The 27,021-nt window shown below is 41.1% G+C and overlaps 1 protein-coding gene across 1 annotated transcript; it reads right to left on the reverse strand.

The window, feature by feature from the left end:
* Positions 1-8,181: 8,181 nt before the first annotated feature.
* MAF (MAF bZIP transcription factor) lies at positions 8,182-13,919 on the reverse strand. Its single transcript, XM_085636854.1, has one exon. The coding sequence runs from the start codon at positions 13,107-13,109 to the stop codon at positions 12,051-12,053; it is 1,059 nt and encodes a 352-aa protein (XP_085492980.1). The 5' UTR covers positions 13,110-13,919; the 3' UTR covers positions 8,182-12,050.
* Positions 13,920-27,021: the final 13,102 nt, after the last annotated feature.

Consider the following 27,021-nt stretch of genomic DNA (forward strand, 5'->3'; position numbering starts at 1 on the left):
GGTGCTTCAATTCCCCCTGTGCATACTTACAAGCTTTTATCTCTCACAAGTGCCAGGGATTTAAAATGTTCCTCTTCATGTTCCTAATATAGTGTCTCATTAAAACTCCAGAAGCCCTGAAGAAGACATTAAATCGACAATAATAAAGGCCCTATAGGAAGGTAGAAATGCGTCAGTGTACACATTGGTTTGGCCACGAATTATCGATAATCAAAAAGGAAAGAATGATGTAACGAAAAACGGCGATGTGAATATTGACATTTCCAAGTAGTAATACCACTTGGACTATACCTCAGAGGGTCAAATTATGTACCCCCCATTAACCAACATGATAGGACACTGTTATTAATGTTTGTCTATTTTGATTTGATCTATTACACTAGATGTCTAACTCTATTAAACGACAACACAAAGTTGTCCATGTTCATTGTCTGATTTTATCAAAATATTGTATGCATATGTGCTTGAGATTCATGTTGTTATGTAGACACATTTGCTTTATTAATTATATGTAACTGTTTTTTTCATTTACCAATGAAGAAAAATATCAGATTATATACACAATCCATTCTCTTCTCTTGCTTTGGGTATCACAGTGTTATATGAGTATTTGACGCATGGTAAAGTCACTGTAGATTGTTTATGATTTATAAAATACAACAGTAGTCATAAGCTGACCATTAGAGAAACGAAAGTGAGATGTTTTCTCTATGAAATAAAAGAAATTCAGTATTGATGGTATAGGGGGGTATGCTTAGACACAAAGTATGTATTGATCCCAGCCCCTTAGGTACAAAATTGGATCACTCTCCACTAAGATAAATCCAGTGCCCAGTGGGGTCACCCCACAATCTGTCCCTAATTGGTGTTTGTGGGGTGAGGCCCAGGGCCTCCGCAGGCTCCAGTGCTAGCACCCATCACATGTGCAGAGGTCACTGGTACTGTTCCAACCCCACAGAAGCAGTTTTCCTTTGCTACAGTGGGGTGGTAGCAATCAGAGCATTTGCCTGTCCGAGAGCACGGGCACTGAATTACTTTGTTCTCCTACCAGGAAGAAGCAGAAAATGAATCCCTCCATGTGGGAGAAGATTACATTTTCTCTGCTTGCACCCCAGGACACTATTACTGAGCTGACCCTGAGGATGAGGTCCCCGGTGTCATTCAATGGCTATGTGAGGGCACGGGGTCCCCGTGCTTTTTTAATGAAGTTACCGGTCCTGTGGTATGGGTCCCCGGGCCCCACTTCCGTTAAATTAATGCTGAAATTCCCTCCGGTCGTGTCCTACCCTGGATCTAAAAAATGTTGCCAAAGATTAACAGATCATCCACAAATTAGTGGCAATATTTAAAAAAAATGTTTTTGGCCCCAGCACTAACTGTTAGCTTTCTGCCAACTTAGTGTAAATCAGTTTAGCGGTTTTGACTGTAGCTGTCCCTAAAGTTGCTATGAAATGTGAATGGGGAAATTACGCTTGGGACCCCCTCTTTTTCTCAATCCCCACTTACTGGATCACCTTTAAACTTTCCATGTGCAAACTAGACAAAACGTTACACTTTTTGGAAAGTTTTGTGGCGATCCGTTAAATGGTGACAAAGTTATTAGCAACACAAAAAGGCATTTCTTAGGTAAACACGATATGTATGTATATATATATATATATATATATATATATATATATATATATATAATGGTGGTTGCAAATAAGCAGCATTTTGGTTCTCTGCACAGTGCTCATTTCAGCTGTGAGCTCTACCTAGAGTATTGCTTCCAATCTCAAATATGAATAAGTGATGTATGTGTATGAATAACAGGTTACTACACACTAAGTTAATTTACATTATGGTTATGACGCATGAGGTAATCTGTTTTTTCTTTTTTTTCCCTCTTGACATTTATGCAGAAATAGACAACAGCAGAAACTTTAGTAAAAAGCATCAAAGGGAAAATCATGCAAGTCCAACCCTTTACAAGTGACAAAACATTGCATAATTTCTGATTAAGCTCTCCCCTATAACAAATCAATATGTTTTGATGATTTCAGTGTGAATTACGGGGAAAGTTCTCTGTTTCCTCACTTACAACCTATTTTAGATACACATTGCATTCAAGAAACCTTCACGATCAAACATATTTTCAATATAATTATACAACAAAGATACCTGAAGTGCTGTTTCAAATCCATCAGTTAGAATTCTATGAACATATAGGTCTGCTGGGAGACTTCAATTTGTACAGCTGAAACACTATCCTGATTCCTGATATGAAAGTTCCCCGAAACACGTAGCAAAAAGACTCTTCCAGTTGTACACTTCTGGGGCTAAGAGAAATCAGTTGATGGAATATGACCTTCCTGTCTACTCTGCTTTGACTTTGGTGCTAACACCACTCAGAAAAAGCCTAAGAAAGAAAAGACATTGTATTTTAGTTAACCTCTTTGCAAGTAACTCAAGTGAACTCTGTTCTATTATCCATATTTCCATTTAACGTAAGGCCCAATCATATCACACAATAAAATACAAGGGCTGCTCTAAAAAAATATTTCTGTATTATATGTGATGTTTTTATCTTCCAGCTATAATTGGTAATGAATACAATTTATCATACGTTTTATATCAAAGCAGATATGATGATTCTGGAGTAATGAATGCCTCCTTAATCACAATATAGATAATTCCTACAATTGTAAATACAATTATCCAGTTTCCACTATAATGTTATTTATTGCTATGGTTAACAAACGAATCTTGGGGTTTACATAATAATCTGGCACCTGTAGATTTTTTTTCAGTTTTATACAATGTAGAAATTTGGCAAAAGAAAAATAGACATAGCATCTAGTTCTGGCTGCAGCAAACGAGTCCAGGTTTTTCACTAACCCTTCAAATAATTACTCATCTTCTAAAGAGGTGCATGCTATTTATACACAGGAGAGTCCATTTTCTCACATTTATTCAGTATTATAAGTGTCAGAATTGCCAATGTTATTGAATTTAAGTAATGTTGATGTGCTGTCATGATTAACAGTAAGGTGGATTTTGTATAATAAAATGTAATCTTGGATTTCATACACAAGTGATTTTTTAACAGTTTTCAATTCCTTTTCACAATGATGTTCAATGAAATGTAGCTGAAAGGAATTGTTTTTTAAAAATGATAATGGCTATTCAACAGAAATTATAATGGGTGTTATTGAATAAAACGGTTAGGTATATCAGAAAGAATTTTATAGCATATATTCAGTAACTAAAACCCTCATATGCATCAACAAATTGCTCACGTAGTGAGTTCCAATCTAAGAAATGAATGCTTACTTGGCACCTCCCATCAATTAATAAATATATATTAATCTACACGTATATAAGTGTGTATATCTGTGTCTGTATTTGTGAGTGTTTCAAAAATCACCCTTTTTGGTCTAAATCAGAATTATATTTGACATGCTACACAAAAAAATAATTTACAAGTGAAATACATTGAAGACTTATGACAAACAGATTTCTTTGGACAGGAATACACTAAAAGACACCTACATAAATGATCTCCAATTCCTTCTGCCAAAGTCCTAATACTGGTAAAATAACAATACAATGAACACACATATAATAAGAATCTTATTCCATTTACACTAACATGTATTTGCTTCACTGAATAAAGATGCTGTATTTCCATACATTGACGAGAGAGTGCGCTCTATTTTGGTAATGCTATGTTAAATGTTGAATTCTTCATAGTCTTAAAAATAGATATCACAGAAATATACTCTTCTGTTTCTTAACCTCTTATGGGCTTTTGCAGTGAACCTATTTTGCAATCCACCTTGTGATACATGTGCATGATAGTCCCATGTATCCAAAGTACTTAATCAATATCAAAAATGAAATTACCAACAGCTCCTTGTAGCTAAGTCTGCTTTGAATTAAAAGAGAATATTTCTTGAAAATCTGCCACAAATCAAAATATTGAGGCAACTCAAAACGCTACATTAGTTTATAGGTAATGACTGCAGACTTATAAATTGCAGCAAGTATGACTCGGTGGTCAAAGCACTGGATTTTGATTAGTTTTAAGCTACAGTTCTGATTAACAAACTCAAATAATGAGATATCATGGAAAAATCAATAATTTCCCTGTGCCTCAAGTTCACATCTGTATATTGATCTACTTTGAAGCTTCAGAAAATTTGGGGTATGTAAAGTATGTGCTTAGTTTCATAAGAATCTGTTGTAATTTAAGGGAGCAAGTATGCAATCTGAAGTCATTGTTTTGGATGCTACGGTCTACCCCTTGAAATCAAGGGCTACGGTCTCTTGTCGTTACATCGCACATAAAAAAATGACTAGAGCTAGCCCAAACCACATATGTACAAAGGGCAATATATGTGTACATTCTCTTATTAGATTATTAATATAGGTGCATTTCACTAAGTGGTATTTGTACTAAGGATATAACAATGGTGTGCTGTATAGCGTATCAATAAATTACCAAAACATTTGGAAATCACTTATTCATGATTCAGAATGTGAATGTGTCACCACTGTTGTGCTTTTTATACTGCTTTCTGCTATCCTTTAGTCTTTCTTGCTTAGTTTTATCAGATCACTCCTACACACATTTTACCACCACTTGCACGTGCTGCTCCTGATGCAATTATATGGATTTCTCATTTATGTTTTTTACATAATGGGAACGTCAAAAATTAAAAAGAGAATCAATTTGGGGATGCATAGCTATATAAAGGGCGGTTAATATATGCAAGTCTAGAGTACTGGAAATTTGTAACTCTGTATGTACTAACTATATTTTCTTAGTAAAATGAAAGTTAAAGAGCATCAGTTTTTTACACTGGAAATCCCATGTCCTACAAATTTAACAAAATCTGTAACTCTGTTTCAAAATCTTTTGCATTGCTCGGAAACAATTACTTTCATGATATCACATCATTACATTAATTGATTCAGCAATTAATTAGGACTTTTTTGCTTTTTATTTTCATTATATATATTGTATATTAAATCAAAAAGAAATGTAACTTTCTATGACAAACGCAATACATTGTTCATAAGAGACTAGAGCTGAATTAAGGACTTGGCTTTTCCCTCTCAAGAAAGTGTTACCTATCTACTCCTTTAGGTGTATATGTTGGCACATATAGGTGTGAGATATGTGGTATGTGGCATTTATCGGGCAATTCCAGTTATTATTTTAGCCCTAAAGCAACTATACTGCATTTGATTAAAATGATAACATTGCTTGATAAGTTGAAATATATTGAAAATACACCTCTGCTATATGATCTATTCAGCACAGTTCTGCATTCTGGTTTCACACTGTCAGACGCTGCTCCCTTTCACAAACATAGCTGATATTTTGAACAGCCATTATGTTGGAAAAGTGGGGTCACATTGAGCAATGACTTGAGCATCCAACATTGTGAATATGGATTCCTTGGTTTACTAAAACAGAAACATGCCTTTTTTATTCCATAAAGACATGGGTCGGACAACTATGATTGGCCTTTGATGCTTAAGGGTTGCCAAGCTTAACTAATGTTTTTTTCATTAAACTGTAAATTGCAAAGACGCAATAAAAGATCTATATTGTGCACTACAACTCAAGGGACCTGCCTCTGTGCCTCCAGTTTGCCAAATTAATCTTGTCACTTTCATCAATCTCAGTTTCTCAAATTGCTCCTAAATGAACCGAAATTAGGTGTTCATCGCTTTAGATACCCCTAATACTATAAATAGGTGGAATGTTACGTAAGGTTTCTTGTAAGTTTTAAAATGTGTCCATATTAAGCTGGCTCATGCGAAAGTGATGTTTTACAACCCGGGAAATTATTGAAGATAGTTTACAAACGTGTATACTAAAGTTTATCAAGTTGCTATAAAAGGCCTGAACAGAGAGACTAAGAAGAACTACCTTCCCTTTAGATTTCCTCTCACAATACAATGTGACTCATGCTGGGCAAGCATAATGTAATATAAGTTATGCATGATGGAGTAGTTTGATGTGAAAAGAATATATTGTCTGACTTGATTTTGAAAACAAATAACACAAACAGCAAGAAAAAATGTTAAATAAGGCGACAAAATATGATTGTGTTTTTTATTATAGTTTATAAAATATAGTATGCCATTGCCTGTATAAATTATGCCTTGTACATTAAAATGTAGGTATCTTTACAAGTGAATGCGCATTACATGTCCTGCCCCTATATATTTTTAGCATTACTTGACAAGGGCCAGGGCTTGGAATGTCTACATACGTAAAGATACTTACATTTTTACATATAGAGCACCATTTAAACAAATATTTATTTACAAAGTTATAAAACGTTTTGCATCAAAAGAGTGTGTGTTGTTAACTGCATGCCCTATTATGGCTGACATTACTTATAGTGATTGGAAATTCATATACTTTATGTATGAGGTGTGCTTTCACAGCCATAAGAGAAAGAGCTTGACATAGTTAAAATACAAATTAAATTCACTGCCGCCTACCAAAATGTAAATTCAAAATGTAAACTAAGCATTTCGCCTTAGAAAATAGTTTTGAGGAGGCATTGTTCAGTCCAATTTTCATAAGAGATCAGTATGACAACAGCACAGTGTTATCTAACATTAGGAACACATAAGGAGTTAGAAAGTGTTTCCTGTCAGAAGCTCACACAATGTAATGAGAGTAATGTGGTTGTGCAACTGGAGAAGATTCTGTCCATGTACAATAGACATCATTTCCGCAATGAATCCTATGATATCACCTACTCTACATTCGATTTTTATTCTAGAATGACATTCAAAAAAGGCTTTGACTAGTTATGAATCATCCTACTTCACAGAATTCCATAGTCATCCATACCATATACAACTCAGTGTGGCATTTACAAAATGGTGAATTTTAGTAAATTTTGTTGAGAAATGTTTTGAATTCAACTTCTTTTCTTCCACTATTTAATCCTGCTGCCCGCAGTAACTCGGGCATAAATATTTTTATAATGAAGTCAATAAACAACTGTTAGTCATGTCTATAAAATCAAAATGTCAGCGCATGTGAATAAAATTCTGCTGGTCCTTAAACCTACTTGCATGGCAAATTTAACGCCAATTGTTAAAACTGTTTTGTTCACTTAAGTAGCGGGTCATATTTGAAAAAACGGACACCAAAAAGAAAAACATTTACTTTAATTGCTGAATGTAACCTGTCCCCTGAACTTCTAATATGTGCAACGAAAGGAGCACGATGGAGAGTAGAATTAACACAAGAATAATATCACCTATCTCAAACAAGGTTTAAGCCATATTAATTGGATGGGTAAGACTATAAAAGAAGCTGCATGTGTGTACATATTTTTAGTAACAGCACTGTGTTCTCAATCTAGATAATAAATTAGGAAAGCTAAATAGTGGTAGAAATAGGACATTGTTACTGATGCAATAATGAATCAAGTGGTGTCACTCTTGGATACCAAAGGCCTTCACTAAAACGTGGAACTGAGTCAAAGTGTTTTCACAAAAATAAATGAATTTGCATTTAAAAAAGTGGATACGAAATATGCTGTTAATGAAAGATTCAACATATTTTAGCAGATATTCAAATTATTCTTCAAGGAATGCTTAAAAATGTCACCAGGGTCACTCAGAGATATCACTATGAATGTAAGGAGCTCACAATTTAACAAAATCTTCGAATAAATAAATATGACAATGTATGTTTAGATACTCATCTTCTTTCTAAATGATGTCTTCACAGATTGCTAGTGACAGAAATATGCCATGTGATGCTGCTACCTGTTCATGAAGTGCTGGATGCCGGTTCAACCTACTTTCAAGCAGCGTACTGCAGGATGGGGAGCACCGACAGATTAGCATTAAGAAACCTGGATGCAGAAACAGTATGTCACAATGCCTTGGGGCATGACAAAAAGCCTCAAATGGACTTAACATTTAAATGCTTTAAGAATAGACTCTGTTTTCAGGCCCTGGCCCTTTCTGAGGGCCTGCAGGGTAGCTAATTTCCAGCTTTGAATTCACATAGATCCAATCACACGCTGAAAGACTGTAACTGTGGTTAAGCACAATAAAACATGCGTCACATGAGGGATATCACTTTATAGTACACATTTTCATTTGTAATGTTTCTTTTAAGGCATGGCTGTGAAAGAAATACAGGAAACTTGGTGACTGCCTTCACTTTCTTTTTATTAAAAGGTTAGATCTGCCTGGTAAAAATTTTAAATTACACTGTACATCTGTATCACATGGTCAAAGCGGTTCGCTTTCCCTTTGCAGGTACAGAATCTTTGCTACAGAGATTAGCAGCACTTTCTCCAAAAACACTATCCCTTTCATTTGAAAAATTCAATTCAATAAAAAATATCAACATTTCAATTTGAACTCCATGGAGAAGAGACTTTTGAAAGTCAGAAAATGCTTTTGGTGTGAACAGGGCGTTTTTGTTTGCTTGCATTAGGCGATCCTGCTGTTTTATATTCTGTGCATATTGGGTGGAAGACAAGATAAATCTACATTTGCAGGTAACTTTCTAATCAACCATGTGTAATCGGCTTGCATTGTAATTATACATTACATACAACGTAGGGTGAAGTGAACTGGAATATAGGATTAGGGGCCTTCATTTAGAATGTGGTGCAACATGAGGGATTAAATGTTGATGGGGAAAGCTGTTGTGGCTACATAAATTACCAAAGCAAAAACAAATGTTCTACAGCGATGATTAGCCACCTTGAACTTGCCTGCAGTGATGGGCTATTGTTAGGCAGCCTTCTCCCTATACCAGGGACTAGCCATTTACACAAATTCTACTCTAGGTTGTCTTCATCTAAAACCACACTATGCAAAAGTTGACAATGCAGAGGAAATTTGCTTTTACAAGCTAAGATATGGTTCAGGGTTGAAGACGTGCCATTTGCGATTATCTCTGCCAATGGTTTGTATTCCTGGATGTAACTGGCTAGGTAGGCGTTCATGGCTCCTTCTGTGTACGTTTAACTACAGTAGTTAAAACTGCCTTTCTTTTAGTCTTGTGTGATTTTTCAAGCCAACAAGGGCTAGTCACAGAAATTAGATAATCACACTGCTGCATCATGTCCATTTCATCCGAAAGCCAGCCTTTTCCATCAGTCCTCCTGGAGACCACAATGCGTCAAAGTAATGCACTTTGAACCACTAAATTTTTAATTGACCACTGATGATCAGCAAAGGGGGCATTTTGCTAAATACTACAAATTTAAGTAAAGACTGCCACTTAAAAGTTGGGCCAAAGTATGTTCATGCTAACTATAAAGGGCAGGTCATATTATATCCCAAATATTGCTTTATAAAATAAATATATATTTGAAAAATATTTCCACTTGTCATATGCCTGCATGAGGAAGTGTTTTATTGGGGCACATCTCTGTATGTTATCTGCACGTGAACAAAAATATGCACATACAGATGACTTTTTAGATGGACATGTGCAAAAAGTAGAATGTCTAAACTAGTCCAGGTTATGGGAACACAGGCAAGGCCACACACTTCAGCCTTATTGTGCTACTATGAGATTTGTTTACCTCCAATGTCCAAAGGCTAATAACCTAAAAAGTGGAGGACAATAGATTAGAAAGGAGCAGGTTGTAAGCAGGGAAGACTCTCAAACTTTTCCACCTCATAAAATTACTCTGAGATGTCATTTTTGTGGCCTGTGAATTAGTCATGTTGCAACCAAACTGACTTTACAGTCTACATGCAATACATGTACAAATTATGTAATTTCTTTTTCCAGCCTGCACACTTGAACCCGGTATAGATTCAAAACCTGCATTTTGCTTTTTTGTACGCTGGAGGTCCTCTCAATAAAACCATACGTTTGCAAATAAGAGCAAGCACATAAAATCAACACGCATATTAGTAACTCAACGTATAAAACAATTTTGCACAGCAAAATACATGAGAAAAAGAAAAATAACTGTAAAGATTGCTTTATATTTATTGTGATAACCTTTGCTTTCCATTTTAAAAGACAGAAAGGGTATAAATCCCTGAACATAAAATTTTACGGATTATTGCCTTTAAGTGTGTGGAATTTGTGAATTACAGAAAATCCAGTTCTGAACCACAATACAACTGTAAAAAAATCTGCATCATCTTAAACTGTGCAGTAATGCCATTTTTAACTGCATAAAACTGTATTAGCGTTCTAAACATGTTTGCAATGGTTTAATATATGCTTATAGGTTATATCTTAGTGCAATTCAGTCCCAAATACTTCAGTTTTGAAAAACAGAAAAACATACATTTTGAATGTAAAATACCCCCATAAATATAAACTGGGGTGCCCCTTTTTAATACTTTGGTTTTCAAATACAGTCAGTGGTATAGCAAGAACTACACATACCCAACTTAGATTTAAGTTGCAAGCACATGCTGCATAAACTACTTTTTTAACAGCCCGTTTCAAATTCTACCCCTTTACATCACAACAGTAAACGATTTAGTGCATCAATCTTTAAAAAAAAAAAGCCTACATCTAAACAGATCTAACTTTTTTCAAATGTTTCTATAACATTCCTTTATCTGTAGCATATACATTTTAAAATGGCCAACAGATTGTAAGAAAACTAAATCAAATGATGGTCTATGAGTAGAAACCCATAGCAATCCACATTTGACAGAAACCAAATGCAAAAAATGGGGCAGATCTTTAAAAAAATAAGTTTTAGACTGTTCAGGCAACATGATGGTGTTTGTGCCATACTGAGCACTTATTCTTTTCAAACACGCTTCAAAGTTCCTTCTTTTCACCACATTAAATTATCAAAATCCATATCGGATATCTTTTGCTAAAACGCCTTCAGTGCATTTAAATGGAAGTCTGGGGATTTTGCATAACTCAAAACAGTTCAGAAAAGATAGATGCAATGTTTCACAGAGAGGATCTGAGTTGCACTTTTTTGCTTTTAAACCAAAAAAGTGATGAGGCATTAAAAGAAAAAAAAGATGAATGTCATGCCATTCCAGTCTCCAAATAGTCAATTTCCCAAGCAAAATGAAAACAAAGAAAAATTCTCAATAATTAGACCGTACATGTCCAGCATGCAGGGCTTTTTTTTAATAATATAATGTCTCCTTTGTCATAAAGTCTTTTCTTTCAAACATTTATAGTCCATTGCTGCTAAAAAAAAAATAGCAAGCACAATGCATGAGATGAATATGGTGTTGTAATGGGAAAATAAAGTCTTACTTTTGGCAGAACCAGGGCCAAAAACTCACATGTACACCGAAGGGTTGCTGCAGACTTAGGTTTGGCAGGTTGATCTAGTTTCTAGTTCTTTTAGCACACAAGGGGCTAGAAGGGTTTGAGCTCAGCAAGCCGCAGTCTACAATTTTCACATTCTGCAAGCTCGAAAATCTGTGAAGGAGAGCTCGGGAGGTCCACTTTGTGAGGTCAGGTTGGTCACACTGAGAGGTCTTGATGGCCACATATAAGGTTCAGTGTAGCCCAGGGAAGAGCTGTGGATAGCTCGCTGAGAGACTAGGTTGCCCGGATCAGGGTGGCCACGCGAAGTGCTCAAAAGGTGGCCAGACCACGGTGGCCAAATGAAGTGCTCAGGTTAGCCGAACCACTGTGGTCACATGAGGAGCTGAAGGTGGCCACATGACGATGTCAGGATGGCCGGATGGAAAGATGAGGAGGGTCTTGTTGTGACGGGACAGTATTTGTATTACTTTTTAATTTTCTTTAAGAAAGTTAGCTCCAACTGTATGAACTTTAACGGGTGGCAAGTTTCAAAAAAGAGCTTCAAGTGACCAACTGAGTGCTGTGTGGCTGGTTGGATCATTACGAAGCAAGCCAATTAAAAAAAAGTAAGAAAACAAATAAAAACTGTCATGGTAAAAACTCAATGTGAGAAGCTTAAAACAGCCCAACAACTCAAAGTGTTTCAGGTTGTTTTATTTTAGTTTAATTTAAAAAAAAGTTATGGAAAAATTCAGAAGTGGCAAGCTTGGCTCAGGATCGCCCCCCAGCCAGGGTGTGAAGTGGGCACTCACATGAAATACTCGGGCGAGGAGGGGTTCTCGGTGCTGCTGGCCGAGCCGCGCTCCCGGAAGCCGTTGCTGAGCAGCTTCTCGTACTTGTCCTTGTAGGCGTCGCGCTCGCGCAGCAGCCGGGAGATCTCGGCCTTGAGGTGCTCCACCTGCTGCAGCAGCTGCGTCTTCTCCGACTCCAGGACGTGGCGCTGCTGGACGCGCTTGAAGCGGCAGGACTGCGCGTAGCCGCGGTTCTTCAGGGTGCGCCGCTTCTGCTTCAGCCGGATCACCTCCTCCTTGCTCACCCCGCGCAGCTGCCGGTTCAGCTCCCGCACGGACATGCTGACCAGCTGGTCGTCCGAGAAGCGGTCGTCCAGGTGCAGAGAGGACCCGCCGCCGCCGTGGTGCGAGTGCAGCCCGGCGAGCAGCGACCCCCCGCCGCCTCCAGGGGGCTGTTGCTGGCCGCTGCCCGGCTGGTGCTGGTGGTGGCCGCCGCCGGGCAGGTGGTGGTGGTGGTGATGATGGTGGTGGTGCGGTGCCCCGTTCTGTGCGGCGGCGGCTGCGATCACCGCGGACACCACGGCCGCAGCCGAGCCCATCTCCTCCCCGGCCATGGGACCCCCGGCGCCGGGGAACTGCTGGCCGCCCCGGAACCCATCGTAGCCCTGGAGCTGCTGCTGCTGCTGGGGCGGCAGTGGCGGGTGGTGGTGGCCGCCGTTGCTGATTAGTGCCTCGACCGCGTCCTCCGGGCTGAATCCGAGCGCCTCGGGGTTGAGCTGCTGCGGGTAGCCGGTCATCCAGTAGTAGTCTTCGAGGGGGCTCTTCTGGTCGCTGCCGGAGCCCGGGCTGGGCGCCGAGAAGCTCGGCGAGGGGGGCACCGAGCTGCAGGGTGTGCTCATCGGGGTGGACGAGAGCGATCCCCCGGCGATCAGGCGGCCGCACTGGCTGATGATGCGATCGCTCTCCACCGGCTCCTTTTTCACTTCAAACTTCATCAGATCGAAGTCATTAACATATTCCATGGCCAGGGGACTAGTGGGCAGGTCGGAGCTGGCCATTGCCAGGTCTGATGCCATCCCCGCGCTGCTGACAGCCCTCCAGGAGGGGTGCAGGGGGGCAGCCACCAGCGCACCGCCGGCCCGCTCCACTGGCACTTTTGGGTGCTTCCCCCCTTTTTCCTGCAGTCTTAGCGGAGTCTTTGGAGGGCTCTCAGGAAAGGCTGGTCCCCCGGCAGAGCCTTTCGCACAGATGCATCGGCGCTGCACTTTCCCTCCCCGTGCAGTGAAGGCTGCCTCGAGAGCTGCAGAGCTGGAAGTTCAGATTTTGTTAACACTTCATGCCTTTTTTTTTTCAGCCCCCTCTCCTCGAGTCTGCAAAAGTTGCCAGGAGAGATACAGTTGCAATAGGGGCGGGCAGAGAGGAGAGGAAAACAAGTTCACGAGGAGTGAGAAAAACAGCGAATTGCTACAAGAAAGCCCAGGGTTATTTTAAAGGGATCCTCCAACAGGAGAGTTTAAAAGCATTGCTGAGTTTTATAGCTGCTGTGACGTCGGGTTTCAAATGGGAAATTGACTCCGGCTCGGGGCCAATGGGCGGCCGGGATCTGGTCATTAGCATAATGCTCTAGAAACAAGGAAACTTTCCGAGCTGTCGATCAGGGTCGATCAGCTGACTGTCAGCCGGGACCGGCACATGTTAACCCTTTCGGGGCGCTGTATCTGCACGCGCCGAGTACCCAAGGACGCCAGGGGACAGGGGGAGCTGTTCTCCTGCATCCTAAAAGTCGACGCACTATGCTTGACTACACTTTACTATGTGTTCCTACACGCACTCATTTATCACTTTATCTGGCAAAAATATGCGTTATTGTTCCTCTGCACACGTACGGATCTTAACATTATAACTGCGGTCGGTTTATTTTGCAGCATTTTTATATGCACGTTTTAATAATGCATAGTGTGACTTGGGGTATTATGTGCCCATACATCGGATTATTTGCATCATAAATTGCAATATAAACGTGGAAACAAACACTCTTTACTGGCAAATCCCATTAGAAATACGAATACACAGCTCGCGTGCTCTCCCAAGATCACATAATTTAAAATGGCTCATTTATGTATCAACTTTTTGTCTTTTGTGCGTGGGTTCTGCGAGGGAAGCCCCGAAAGCCACCATTTAAAGAAGTTTTGCCATGGGAAGATTGGCAGCGCTCCTATGCTGCTGGTGCCCAGGTCGCTAAGTGGTTAATTTAAAGCTGCGCGCCCCATAAACCTCCCCGCGAGCCCCTGAGGGAGGGTTCAGGGAGGTCGTACCCGATTTAGGGAGCACTTGTCCTCTGCGCACTGCCCCCTGGCCCAATTAAGAAGAGGGTAACGTTGTTAATTTTGAGAGCACTCCCTGTACTGGTCCGCACTCTTTGTCGCTCCACAAAGCTGAGGGACGTTGCCTGCCAAGGGTGAACTTGGCGCTGTGCTCCACATGGAAAGCTACTGCTGAGCGCCACAGGGCCGAGAAGTTAGTTCTTCATAGGGACACTGTCCTGAACTCTTCACCTTTAGACGCTGTTGTGAAAGCAACACAGCCTCTCACTTTCACAAGCTTCAACGCGCTTCAATAGGGGTCCGGTAGTGGTTTTTTTTAACTTATCTAAAGGTGTTTATTGATATTTAGCTGTAGTATCCTGCTGTTTACGTGCTCCTTTGCAGAATACGTCCTTTGGCGTCTCTGTGTATTGAACAAACCGTTTCTGTGCACAGTTAAGACTGTGTAAAGTCTGATCCGTGTTTGCTTCGTGTGAGCTGCTTTGCACAGACGTGTTTTGGTGCATATGTTGCTTGCGAAAAGCACCATTCCTTGCTGGTTGTGTTCACCCTGAGCTAACCCAAACACACTGACCCTGCTTCCCAGCACAAACGCAAGTGCATAGCCCTTTTCTGTGCACGCACCCCACGCTGACACGTGGATGCAAGTTCCTCGGCTGTTACAATTTTGGCAGGTGTGTTATTTGTCGAGGTGTGTTATTTGTCGAGGTGGGAGCTGGCCTCGGCAGAGACACCCAACGTGTTGTCATAAACAGAGTAAAAGGACAACTGCTTAAATAAAAGTACGTTCTGTTAAAAGTCATGTTTTCTGTTAAAAGTCAATTAAAAAATGAGCTTTAGTGGTTTTAAGTTCAGACGCACCTTTTTGTGAGCCCTCTCACCAGTGACAGGATCTAGAAATGCACCTGGAGCGCGGTTTTCGGAGGGCTGCGGTACTGGCTCCGCTTAGTTAATTTCATAAAGCACGGCTGAATGCCGACTACCCACCCCTCCCCCGTGTTCTTGTAAATCTTCACAGCAAGAGATCCTGCCTGCAAAAGAGCGAGAAGACAATATTCTATTGTGTCCTCGGCTGGTTCACGCCTCCACAGCGCCACCTATTGGCCGCTGATGGATTATTGGTCCCAGTCCAGGCACGCAGCAACCCTGGAGTTAGAGGCGCCGAAGTTAGTGCACGCTGCAGAGAATGGGACTTGCTGTTTTGTACCGTAATGCAAATCTTTTTCGGCTGGAGAGAAAGAACAAAACAAAAAGACATTTAGTCCAGGTGCAAAACGGCAAAGGCCGAAACAATTAGCACGTATATTAACTGTTCAAGTGATATGTCAATAAAAAATACAACTTTTATATAGCATACTTCAAACAATGAGACTGACATATATTCATATAATTGCTCGTTTTCTATTTTTATTTTGTAGCATATTTAATAGGAATCAAGAGTTGAATTTGTGTACGTTAGGTCGCCGGGAAAGGAAGCTTCGGTGTCGCGCTCTCTAAAGTTATTTACGTGAAAAATAGAATGGATCTCTGCAGCTTGTCTTCTGATAGGTACTTCGTCACACATTAAACCGGCAACTTGGACATTGCACCTCGCCCCCCCCCCCCCCCGCGCCGTTCCTTGCAAGTTTCTAATTATAGCCGGTCTTCGAGTCCGCCTGCCTTGCCAGTGTAAGTAGATGCGGACGCCGCACGAGACGTGAATGTTCCCCTTTGTTGGGTAAAAAACACACAATTTGCTGCAAACCGAAGGCAACGCCTTGCTTTTGGAACAACGTGCACCTGCTTGGCAAACCCAGAGTCACTCGAATAAAATATGTTGTATGTTCTTTCGGTTTGCAAAAAAAGCATTGACTTTGAGGTGATGTGGGTTAATTTTCGTAAGCAAATCATAGGCGATTTTGTGTAGCCAATCGCTGAAGACAATTACGTTTTTTTATATAGTGCTTCATGTAGGCTGACCATTTTCTGAGAAGCAAAAACCGGGGCAGGCCAGACATTAAAGAAGGACTAAATCATTTAGTCTCCCGACTATAGCTGGCCTGTCCCGGTTTTTGCGTGGCCTTCTAAATACAGGCCCATATATATCTGCTAGTCGTCTTGTCAATATGTGCCTTTAACTTGTGTAAAAGTAGCTTTGTAAATGTGTGCCTGTATTTGTGTGTGTGTGTGTGTGTGTATATATATATATATATATATATATACACACACACACATGGGAACACATTTATAGAAAACTATGTTGACGTGATATTAGCTGTGGCAGTAACTCCACTCTGCGTCTCTGCCCCCCCCCCCTCCTTCTCACCCCTCCTTCCCACTCTCACTTTCTGCTGGGAGCGGCAGCCTATCTGCTTCTGTACTGCCTGACAGAAACACATACATTACTTACATTGTTTCAGACTGTGGATGTACCTCTGAAAGGAGAGCACAGCATACCTTTTAATTCTGCTTTGCAGGTTGTCCTGACCTTTTTTCCCCAAAAACTGGGACATGTATTTAAATTTAGGAAAGTCATCCGGACACTGGGACAGTCCTCTGAAAACCGGGACTGTCATGGGAAATCCGGGACGTCTGGTCACCCTAGCTTCACGCCTCACTGCCGGTTCTAAGCATTGTAGAAACAGACCCTCTATTGCTCTCTTTTCAGTACACAATTAACCAGCCTCAGAAGGATGAGCTGGTCTTGCTAGGTTCTTTACCGGCAGATCACTACCGTCGGTACAGCTAACCGTTCATCTCACTGAGCCATCGGCCATATTCTGAAGAATGGTTGAAGTGGGGAAGGTGTATTTAGTAGGCCGGACCCTACATATGGGTTTGTATATGCATAAGTAGTAAAAATTGTGTTTTCAGCAGAGCTGTCCCAAGGGTCGTCATCAACAATGAGATGATAGATCACTCCTTCCAGAGGCGCAACTAGAGCCAAATTTCGGGGGGGCTAAGAAAAAATTTCGGGGGGGCTGAATCTTTAAGCAAGAGTGGGGCGCAGGGGCTCTTAGAAGGGGTGAAACAACAGCGAGGCCTCATTAACATACAAATGGTATTTTAAAGACCTGTGAAGTGCTCGGGTGCGGCTGTGTGTGTGCCCGGGAAGCGGTCTCATCCCGGGCTGCCACACGAGGGAGGGGGAGGGGGCAGAAGCCCTTTGCGTCCAATGGGCGTTGCGCGCCTGCCTCCTTCTGTGGTGGCACTTAGAGTACTGGGGTGAGAAAAGACCCCTTGGTACATACTTAACCTTTTACAGTTGTGTTTCTTACTGTATGTGTTCCACTTCTTCCTGGGCACTCTCTCCTCCGCACAACCAAGACAAGACATGAGAAGCCATATTGGGGTAAGCTGTAAAGCACATGGGGTTTAAAATATGAGTGCACCTGCAGACAGAGATGTTCCTGCAGTTAACATCCAAATTTAGTGACAACTGCCACAACGTCACAGAAGTCAGGAAAATTTGTCAGAAAAGTTTGTTTTGCACAAAGTCTTCCTGAAGAAGCTTTACACTTTGTATAGAGTTTCACGTGGGTAACAGTGAATACCAGAAACGTGTTTAACCCTGCGGTTCTGAGCGACATCAAATAATCCAAGAACAAAGCTCGAGGAGACTATCGTGTCACTCAGAGCCACAAAGTGAAGAGCATCCCTGTTATTCACTGTCAGCAATTTATAATTTGACAATATGTATGGACGACCCAAATCATCTGCCCCTACTTTCAGCAGCTATAGAGGGATAGAGGCCTCGCAGAGGAGCTATACACACAACGGCCTCCCTGCGTCAGCTCCTTGTCCCATGGTAAACCTGGTGTCTTGCCACCCACCCACTTCCTTCTGACCATCACTCTCCCCACACCCTAAACAAAATAATACCTGGCATCCTCCACCGCCCCCCCATACCACCCTCAGTTTTGGCTTGTCCCCAAATGATAAAAAAAGAGTCCAATGTGTCCTGCTACTCTCCCACACCACCCTTTCCTTTTACCATCCCACCCAAATTAAAAGTATGATTTCCTGTCACTCAATCCACCTTTTCATTAATCCGCCCTTCCCACCCAAATACATACAAATAATACCTAGTGTCCTGTCATTGGCCTCTCTCTCTGCCATCATTCTTCTTCCCCACCTATATCTGTGCTCTCCGCTCTCAGTCGGAGTAGAGAGCCCGCGCTGCACTGATGGACTCTCTGAGAGCCCTGGCAGCATTGCCTGCAATTCCTATATTTATTTATTTATTTTGAAAGTCTTATATAGCGCGAACAAGATCCTTGCGGATATCAGAGCGCTTTACATAACAACAAAACAGTAAGTTGGAACAAAGAATAGTGTGCAGGTAACAGTCATATAAAAACAACATTTGGAGCAAGAAATCTTAGGAGGATTAAACAAGTAGAGCACTGTAAACAGGCTCTAAAGAACTCGGGGCAAGGATGGCAATGGATCATGTAAGTTGATATGACGTAGCAACAGCGCAGAAGCAACTTTCCCCCCACTATTGCCGTGCGAAAGCATCCAAAAACAAGAATTGTAATCTGGTATTTACTCTACCATCTCTCAGCGGGGAGACATACAAAACATGCCACGTGTGATATAGGTGGCAGTCAGCTGAGCTGAGTTCTATGGACTGGCTCAAAGTGATGTCAAAGGCAGAAGCTGTTGATGTGCCCCAGAACACAGAGGTGAAAAGCAAAGAGTTATAGATGTGTGACTTGAAACAGGAAAGGGGTTCTGAGTGACATCAGACAGACAACGGGACTCTATGACGTCACTCTGAACTGTGAGGTGAAGAACGATCCCTTCATGGCCTCCGTTTATATTTCTGTGTTATAGATGTGTCCCAGGCCTGTACACTATAGTGAGTTGGCTTTCAGCATTTTGAAGTTGTATTCCTGTCGTTGCTGTTTAATATTTTTAAACACACAAATAAAACAGTAGAAGGCTTAAGCATAAAAGAGAGGTCTGTCCATTTGGAAGTCCGTGAAAGGTTTCTTAAGTGTTTTACTGTTTTAGTCATCTGTCTCTTTAATTTAAGAAAGGTCTTTTGTTTTGCTTTGTTTCTGTTACTTGTCTGATAAAACGTAGCTTAGCAGGTAAACGTTGTTACACAGCAGCAGGGGAAATAAGCTGTGTTTTTCGCTGCTCTGATGTATTTACTTTGAAAAAGGCTGTTCACAACTGTAGATGGTCTGTGATCCATATATAACGTTGCTTTGGCTAACACATGCCATTGTACCATGGTGCTATTTACATTTTATTAATGTTTGGGTTCCCTACATGTGTTGTTACAGTAGCTCCTATTTTTCTTTGTTGTTGTTAAAAAAAGGATGGTGCAATGTTTTTAAATGAAGTAATTTAATTTTGTTTCAGGACCTAATAATAGGATCAATTGTTATTAATTGCTCCCTATTTTGTAATGACATTTATTATAATTGGTAATTATCTTCTTTTGATTTATTTTGATTACTGTCTTTAACCGATGCATAAAACACACATTTGGACACAAATTCAAGAAGTTAAGACTAAAATAATTAAGAGTTCAATTTGATAAAATGCATACGATCCAACAGCAATAACATAATGTAGTAACCTAAAAGCAAATTCTATACATTAACTAATTGTATAGGGTTATAATTTCAAAATAGTAAGCTGTTTACACTACCTGTTAGCAAACTACGTTGCACAAATAAATGTGGGCACCGATTAGAAGTACTGAGATAAACCCATTACAGTCAGATAAATTACATCAGATACAATTCTAGATTATTTTATATAAAAAAAGCTCTTAATAGGGACAGAATGCACATAGTTAATTCAAAATTGCAAGGGGTACCTGCTAAGATAAAGCAAAACAAATTATGTGTAAGATTTAAGATATGAAGATGTGCAGTACAATAAAGACAAGTGTGCCATGTGTTGCTAATTTGTATAGCATAATTCTCTCCTAAGAGGTTTTGACCACTAAGGTATATAAAATGGACACTAGCCTTTTTTTTAGGGATGTGCGAAATTCACTTAATTTACTTTCATGTATTTGTGTGAAATTATGAAAAGAATTATGTGTAATTACACAAAATGCAAATCCATCGTTTAGTGCTATCTTTTAGTGCAAAATGAGTCCTCCCAGTAACGTTTGACGCAAGAGCGCATTTGTGCTAAAAATAGGAGCAAAAAAATAAATAATGAAAAGCACAGAAAACAAAAGCTGCACATATTCTGTTCGCATGTATTCGTAGTAAATTTTTACAGCGAATGGTGTATATGCAGATTTAATGCAAATCACACAGAATTACCCAAAGTGACATTATGGCTGAATTTCAACTAACAAGCGTAACATGAAATCCCCAAAATTATACAAATTGCGCTTGCATAATTAAAATTTTACCCACACCTATTTTGTTTTTCCTCATGGAAGTAGGGGAAAGGGAATTTAATTTCTTCAGGCTAGGTATAAATTATTTTACCTTTGTCTTCAAATAGATCCATCATTTAAGGCACTGTGGTTTTTGTATTAATTGTATCTATGGTAAGCCCTCCCTCGTTTTTATGAAAAAATGCCTTTTTAGAGGTATTTCCTTTGAACTATTGTGAAGTCACATCAGTGAAAAAGTACCAGAACTGTAGAATGTGAGTGGGAAAATTAGTCAAAATTACTGTAATGTCCTGGACAAAGGGAAGCATATAGATGCACGGACGGATGAACGCGGAGAAGAAAATGAAGAGGGAGTAGAAAAGAAAATTCTTTCTATGGCTGTCATGCCCAACTATGATCTTCAACTAACTCAAGCCTATGAGGTGGTTGCTTGAACTAAATGGTCTTAGAGTTCCAGTGCAAAGATGTATGACTTACAATATAGATTTTACATTACATGCAGTAGGCTTAATTTCTAATGGATTGAGTGCTGGTGCACAACGCTCTGCTCTGAAACCCGCTGCTGGTCCAATCAAACATGGGCGCACTGAATACCAAGGCTGCATAGTCTTGAATCTAGCTCATGCATTTAATCCACAACAGACACTCTCTGCTTCTCTATCTTACTCTAGCCAGTGCTTGATTTTTCTTTTTATTGCAGGTTCTAGGTCTGTCTCTAATTCTGTCTTTCTGCTCTGTTTTCTATCTCTTCCATAAAAAAAAGTGCCGCTCCCCAAAAAGAAGTGCTGGTTGCCCCCACCGGCAACCACCGGATCAAATTAAGCAGTGACACGCAGTGTCATCTCACTTCTGGATAACTTGCTAAACATTTACTATAACTTATGACCCATGTTTCATTGTACCTTTTCTGGTTAATGTCAACTAAAACAACAGTGCATTAAATTTCAGTCTTGAATGTAGGTTATTCTGCTGTCGTCTGTAATCCCTGCCTTTTATATCTACCTCTACGTCAATCCTGGAGCGTTCCACTGATACCATATGCAGCCGTGGTGCACACTCATGGGTATCAGGCCTCCACCCTCCTTGTTTCCTGCCATGTGCTTATTGTACTAGTAGTGAATCGCAGACTATTATTCGTTGTTTGTTGAACAAAAAAGTGCTGACACTTGATTCGAAAGAGGGTCAAACATTAGCCAGACTCAGTGATTCTCTGGTGGCTGGTGCAAGTGCATAGAGGCCCCTGTGTCAACCATCAGACAGACTGTCCAGGCCTGGCAAAATGGCAGCCATGACCTATGAAGCCTGTGATGAAACTTCACCTCCACATCTGTGCTCCACTGCAGCATCACCTGTAAAGGCAGATCCAGGCGGTTTTAGCATCAGCCCTGTAGTGTTCAGAGCTGCGCTTCCATATCCCATCATCTCACCCTCTTCTATCATGTCTAGGGTAGGGTAGGGTCAGGAACTTCAGTGACCTCACCTCATTCTGTGATAAGATGGGAGAGCGTGAGGAAAAAAGCAGGAGTCTGAAAGCTGACTCATGTGGAGGCTCCAGCTTTCAGTTTCTTTCTTCTGTACCTGAGGAAAGAGCGGGGCCTATTACAAGGGCCTATCGCTTACAGGCAGCTGAAGCAGATGGGCACAAAGGGCTAAAGGTAAGTAAAAACAAATCGCAAATATGTGTATGCAGGTATGTGAGTGTTCTCAGAGAGTATCTTTATGTGTCAGCATAAGTGTTTGTGATTGTGTTTGTGAGTGCCAGTGTAGGTGAGAATAAATGAGACTGAGAATGAATGTGTCTCGGCAGGGACGCTCAACATTCTGTGATTCTGGGCAAATCACTTAATCTCCCCGTGCCTAACAAAAATGAATACAGACGTCTGTAACGCAACTGGTGCTTATGTAAAGCGCTCTGAAAACTCCGGGTCTAGTTTGCGCTATATAAAACTCCACAAAAGAATAAAAAATGTGAGCGAGAATGAGGGTGTGAGAGTGTGTATTTGTGAGAGCACATGTGGACTGAGAGGAGAGTGAGAGAATGAGTGTGAGTGTAACTGTAAATGAGACTGAATGATAGAGTGATACTGTGAGTAGAGTATGCATGTAAGTGGTTAACTGAAAATGGATGCGAGTGAATGTGTGTGTGTCTTATATGTGGGAGTCTGCTGCTGGCCCTAGCATGCTAGTGTAAATGATTGGCTTACGAAGGCTTCCACAGCACAATAATTGCATATTGGAGGTCGTTTGGAGGCATAATGTTCTCACTGGCACTCTAGAGTTACTGTTTGATATATGAGTCACCCAAGATAAATGGATGCAATCAGTGGTAACATTCTGTCACTGAATTTGTGACTTTAGCCTTCTAAAGCACAACAAATACCATAACAGTCATCCTGGTTCTCAAAAAGAAGATCAGATACATGGGGTCAGATGTTAAGGAAAAGCTGAGTTTTTTTGCATTTTTTTAACTGAGAGATGCAAGTAGTTATCCTTGTATTAGGTAGGAAGGTATTTCAAAGTTTTATATCTCGAAAGAAAAGAAGTTACCCCCCAAGCAAGTGATGGAAATGCAAGGAATGAAAGCTAAATTGGATGAGGAGGAACAGTGAAAGTGGGCAGGGCAATAAGCACAAAACATATGTCTTGGGTAACTGTACAACTGTTGGCATGGGTATAATGAACAATGCAAAGAATCTTGAAAATGATGCGTTTCTGTATAGGATGATCTTTTAGATGCAAGGAGGCCAAAGCACCTGGAGAAAGATTCAGAATCAGATGAGTGCCTCATATTTCTACCTTTGGACTTAGTCGGACTCTTCCAGCAGAGCAATGCTGCTGCAGGCTGTAGTCAATACCTTCTTAGAGAGGTGCCCATGAATCACATTTGCTCATGCAGACAAGAAAGTAGCGGGAGCAACCTGAATTTTGGCCTAGCGGCAAGGCACCATCTTTGGATCAGCTTAGCAGGTTGATCCTGTTGCCCCATCAGTTCTCAGACAAAAAGATGGCCAAAAATGTCTGCGCCTCTTGGTCTGTTAGAACGAATATACATTGACACCAGCCAATTGTCCAGGACCATGGGACCAGCACTTGTGGGTCAAGATTCACTCCAGCAAAGGACAGCAGCAGGGTCCAGTCAGAACTGGTCATTTGGGAGAGCAGGAAAATTCCTCTTGAAGCTTGCTCTGTCCCTGTAACTCAAACTGGTCAATGTTATGATCCTTGGAATCAACTTATTTGTCTTTGGAACAAGAGAGAGAGCAGGACCATCCTTTAAAGCTCTTCTCAGGCCACAGATAGGTCAACTCCTCTTCTGTTCTTCCAAAGGTGCAGAAGTGATCTGAGGATGGTACTGTGGATTCCATGTTTATGGCCAATGCCAGCCTGGGGGTGAAGAAACTCTTGGCCACTCACTAACAAATGGGGTAAAAGTTCCCAGGGTGGCCCTACCCTCTTTTTTCCGCACTTCCTGTATGTTTTATGGCAAACAATTCTACAGTGCCCCTCTTTGTCCAAAACCTCCATGGCGAACCCTTTCCTCCCCTGTGAAGGGCTCCTATGCCCATCGTAGAGGTGTGGCCAGGTAAATTAGCAACCCAGTCTCTGTGGTTACTGAAACCGATTCCAGGGGCAGCTCCACTCCCACTGGGCTTGGTGTTTGACTGGCTAGCTTGCCAAAGGAAGAGGGCAGGCCCAGGTTTGTCTACGTCTGCCTGTGACATGTTCAGCCCCTTTGAAGTTAATTAATGTTCCTTTGCACAGCCAAGATGGTCATCCTGTCGGGGAAAACAAACACCTCCTCACACGCAAGGCCTTTGTATCAGCTCTGGGACACACCTCATCAGGGGAGCTCTATAGCTCCTGGGTAGCAGTTAGAAGCTCATGGACTGCTAGAGGATTTAGGCAGGTGACATGTAGCTTTCTAAAGGTGCCTGTTTTAAAATTAATTTTACAAATTTGACCGTGCCATTAAGTTGGGCTTGTAATAAACATTTTAAAAGTCCAAACATGATCTCTGTAGCTGCTTCATAAGCAGCGATAGCCAATATTAGGTTTAATATTGTATCCTCATGCTTTCCTAAGGAACAGATAACCCTGCTACTGCAAAAAAAGCTTTGAGGGATTTTTCACTATAAGGATGTCTAACAATTTGTGACATGTCCTCTTTTTAAATACCATGCACCTTCTGAACTTGTAAGGCCACTAAGGAGGTGACATGAATATTTAAAGGAGGGTTTAGGCCTGTCAAAAGGGGATATTTTGGCTGGGTGAATTTGCAGTTTAAACCTACAGAGCCAGGCTACTGGTGGCAGGCCTACAGTCAGTTTTTCATTGCCACAATGATGGGTGGCCCAAAGCGTGTTGCATCCAACTTGTCATTTAAGTTACAGGCCTGAGTACCCTGTTGTACTATATATTGGGCACTTATAGGTAAGTTCAATATGTCAATCTGGTATGCCAGTTTCATCATTCTGAAAGGGGTAGCACAAACACTTTACCGGTTAGCAGGAGTAAAGTGCAAAAGTTGCACAGCTTTCAAAAACAGTTGAAGCAAATATCTGATGTAGCAATTGTAGAACGTCGGGCTAATACACGGTCCCTGTGGGACACCACAACTAATGGATATCTCGGATGAGCGAAAAGTAAGAATAGGGACATATTGAGATCTAGTTGGTAGAATAAAATAAAGCCATACCTATGGACTCCCAAGTGAAAGATATTAGAGATAAGTAAAGGGTGCAATACAAAATTGAATCCTGCAGATGGATCAAGAAGGAGCAGCATGACAGAACTATCTTGGCTTACGATCACTGTGAGATAGTCTGCTATATACAGAAGAGAGAATTTGATACTGTGTGCAGGGCAGAAGACCAGTTGATGTGAGTCAAAAAATGAACTGGATTCTATGTAGTTAGAAAGCTGCTAACTTATTCTCTTTTCAAAAGTTTTGATGGTAAAGACAGGATGTGAATGGGTGGCACAAGGCTCTACACAACCAAGGACTGCCTACATAAACCACCGCCTGAACTTCCACTAACCGTCAAGAAGACTATCCTCCACCTCCCTTTCACCTGCCCATACTGCCTGCATCTACTGAAGCAGAAGTGGAGGATGCTTCCTCTTCCATATTGCAGCAGAGACCTGGAACGGCCTCCCCACGCCCCTTCGGACTATCACCTCACTTCCGTAATTCCGAATGGCCCTCAAAACCTGGCTTTTCAAACAAGCCTCCGGGACCTACAAGGACCTGGATACCCTATCGAGTGATTAGCCTCATTTTATAAATCCTGAGTGATTGATGGGTGGATAGTTACTAAGTACAGAGCAATCATCAGTACGTTTTATTTTTAATGGGGTGACCAGAGTATCTTTCCAGGTGTTTGGACCAGCAGCTGAAGTGAGAAATCTATTACAAGACATGGGTTTAGTGGAGAGGCTAACTTAATTGAGGCAAAGAAAGTGTTCTTTTAAAGACTGTTGTGAGAATTTATCAGGAGAAGATCCATTGGGTACAGTACAATCAAGAAAGACAATAAATTCTGTTGGTGGCTGTGGGGCAAAACCAATTTTATTTACCCTGGAAAAAATGTAAAAAGAGATTTGTGCAGCATTCCTGGGTGGAAATGATATTGTTATTGCAAGCTGAGGGGTGAAGAAAACTTTTGGCATTGGGAAACAGTTCTCAAGCATTGTTACTAAGAGAAACCCCCCTTTACTAGAGAGCTGAGTTGTATGATTACCCTAGATGCACTCAAGGGCTTTACAGAGGTGCTTAGACTAGTGTAGTACCTCTGAATGTCAGGGGGCAGAAAGAGATGTACGATGAGAGCCATGGTGGGTGAGATGAGCGAAAACAGTGATGGCATCCAAGAGGTATTAAAGTTCAAATTAATTGTATAAATGTTGACCCTGGCATGCTTGGTGTCACCGATTTAGGAGAGATTTGGCAATTTGATGTGCATGTGAGGAAACGTGAATGGTACTAGAAAGTTGTCAGTCCACTGGCGGGGAAGCAGTGGAGAGGAATTAGGTGTGCAAATTATTGGAGGTAGGTAGGGCTTCATTACAAATTGTAGAATTACTGTGGGAAGTATTTTAATGGGAACTGAGGTTTCCATGAACTGTAAAGTTGGTTGTTTTAGGGATTATGGAGAAAGAAAGTTGACAATAGAAGTGATAAAGTTGGTCCTCGTGCAAGGTGGACGGTAAATAGGGGCATCTGAAATAGAACAGATAGGGCTAATTTTAAGAGTAAACCGGAGAAAGGCCCCATAAGACAACAGGATATTGACACACATTCATGAG

Source organism: Triturus cristatus, chromosome 12 (genome assembly GCF_964204655.1).
Source record: "Triturus cristatus chromosome 12, aTriCri1.1, whole genome shotgun sequence".
In the NCBI taxonomy this organism is placed as follows: domain Eukaryota; kingdom Metazoa; phylum Chordata; class Amphibia; order Caudata; family Salamandridae; genus Triturus; species Triturus cristatus.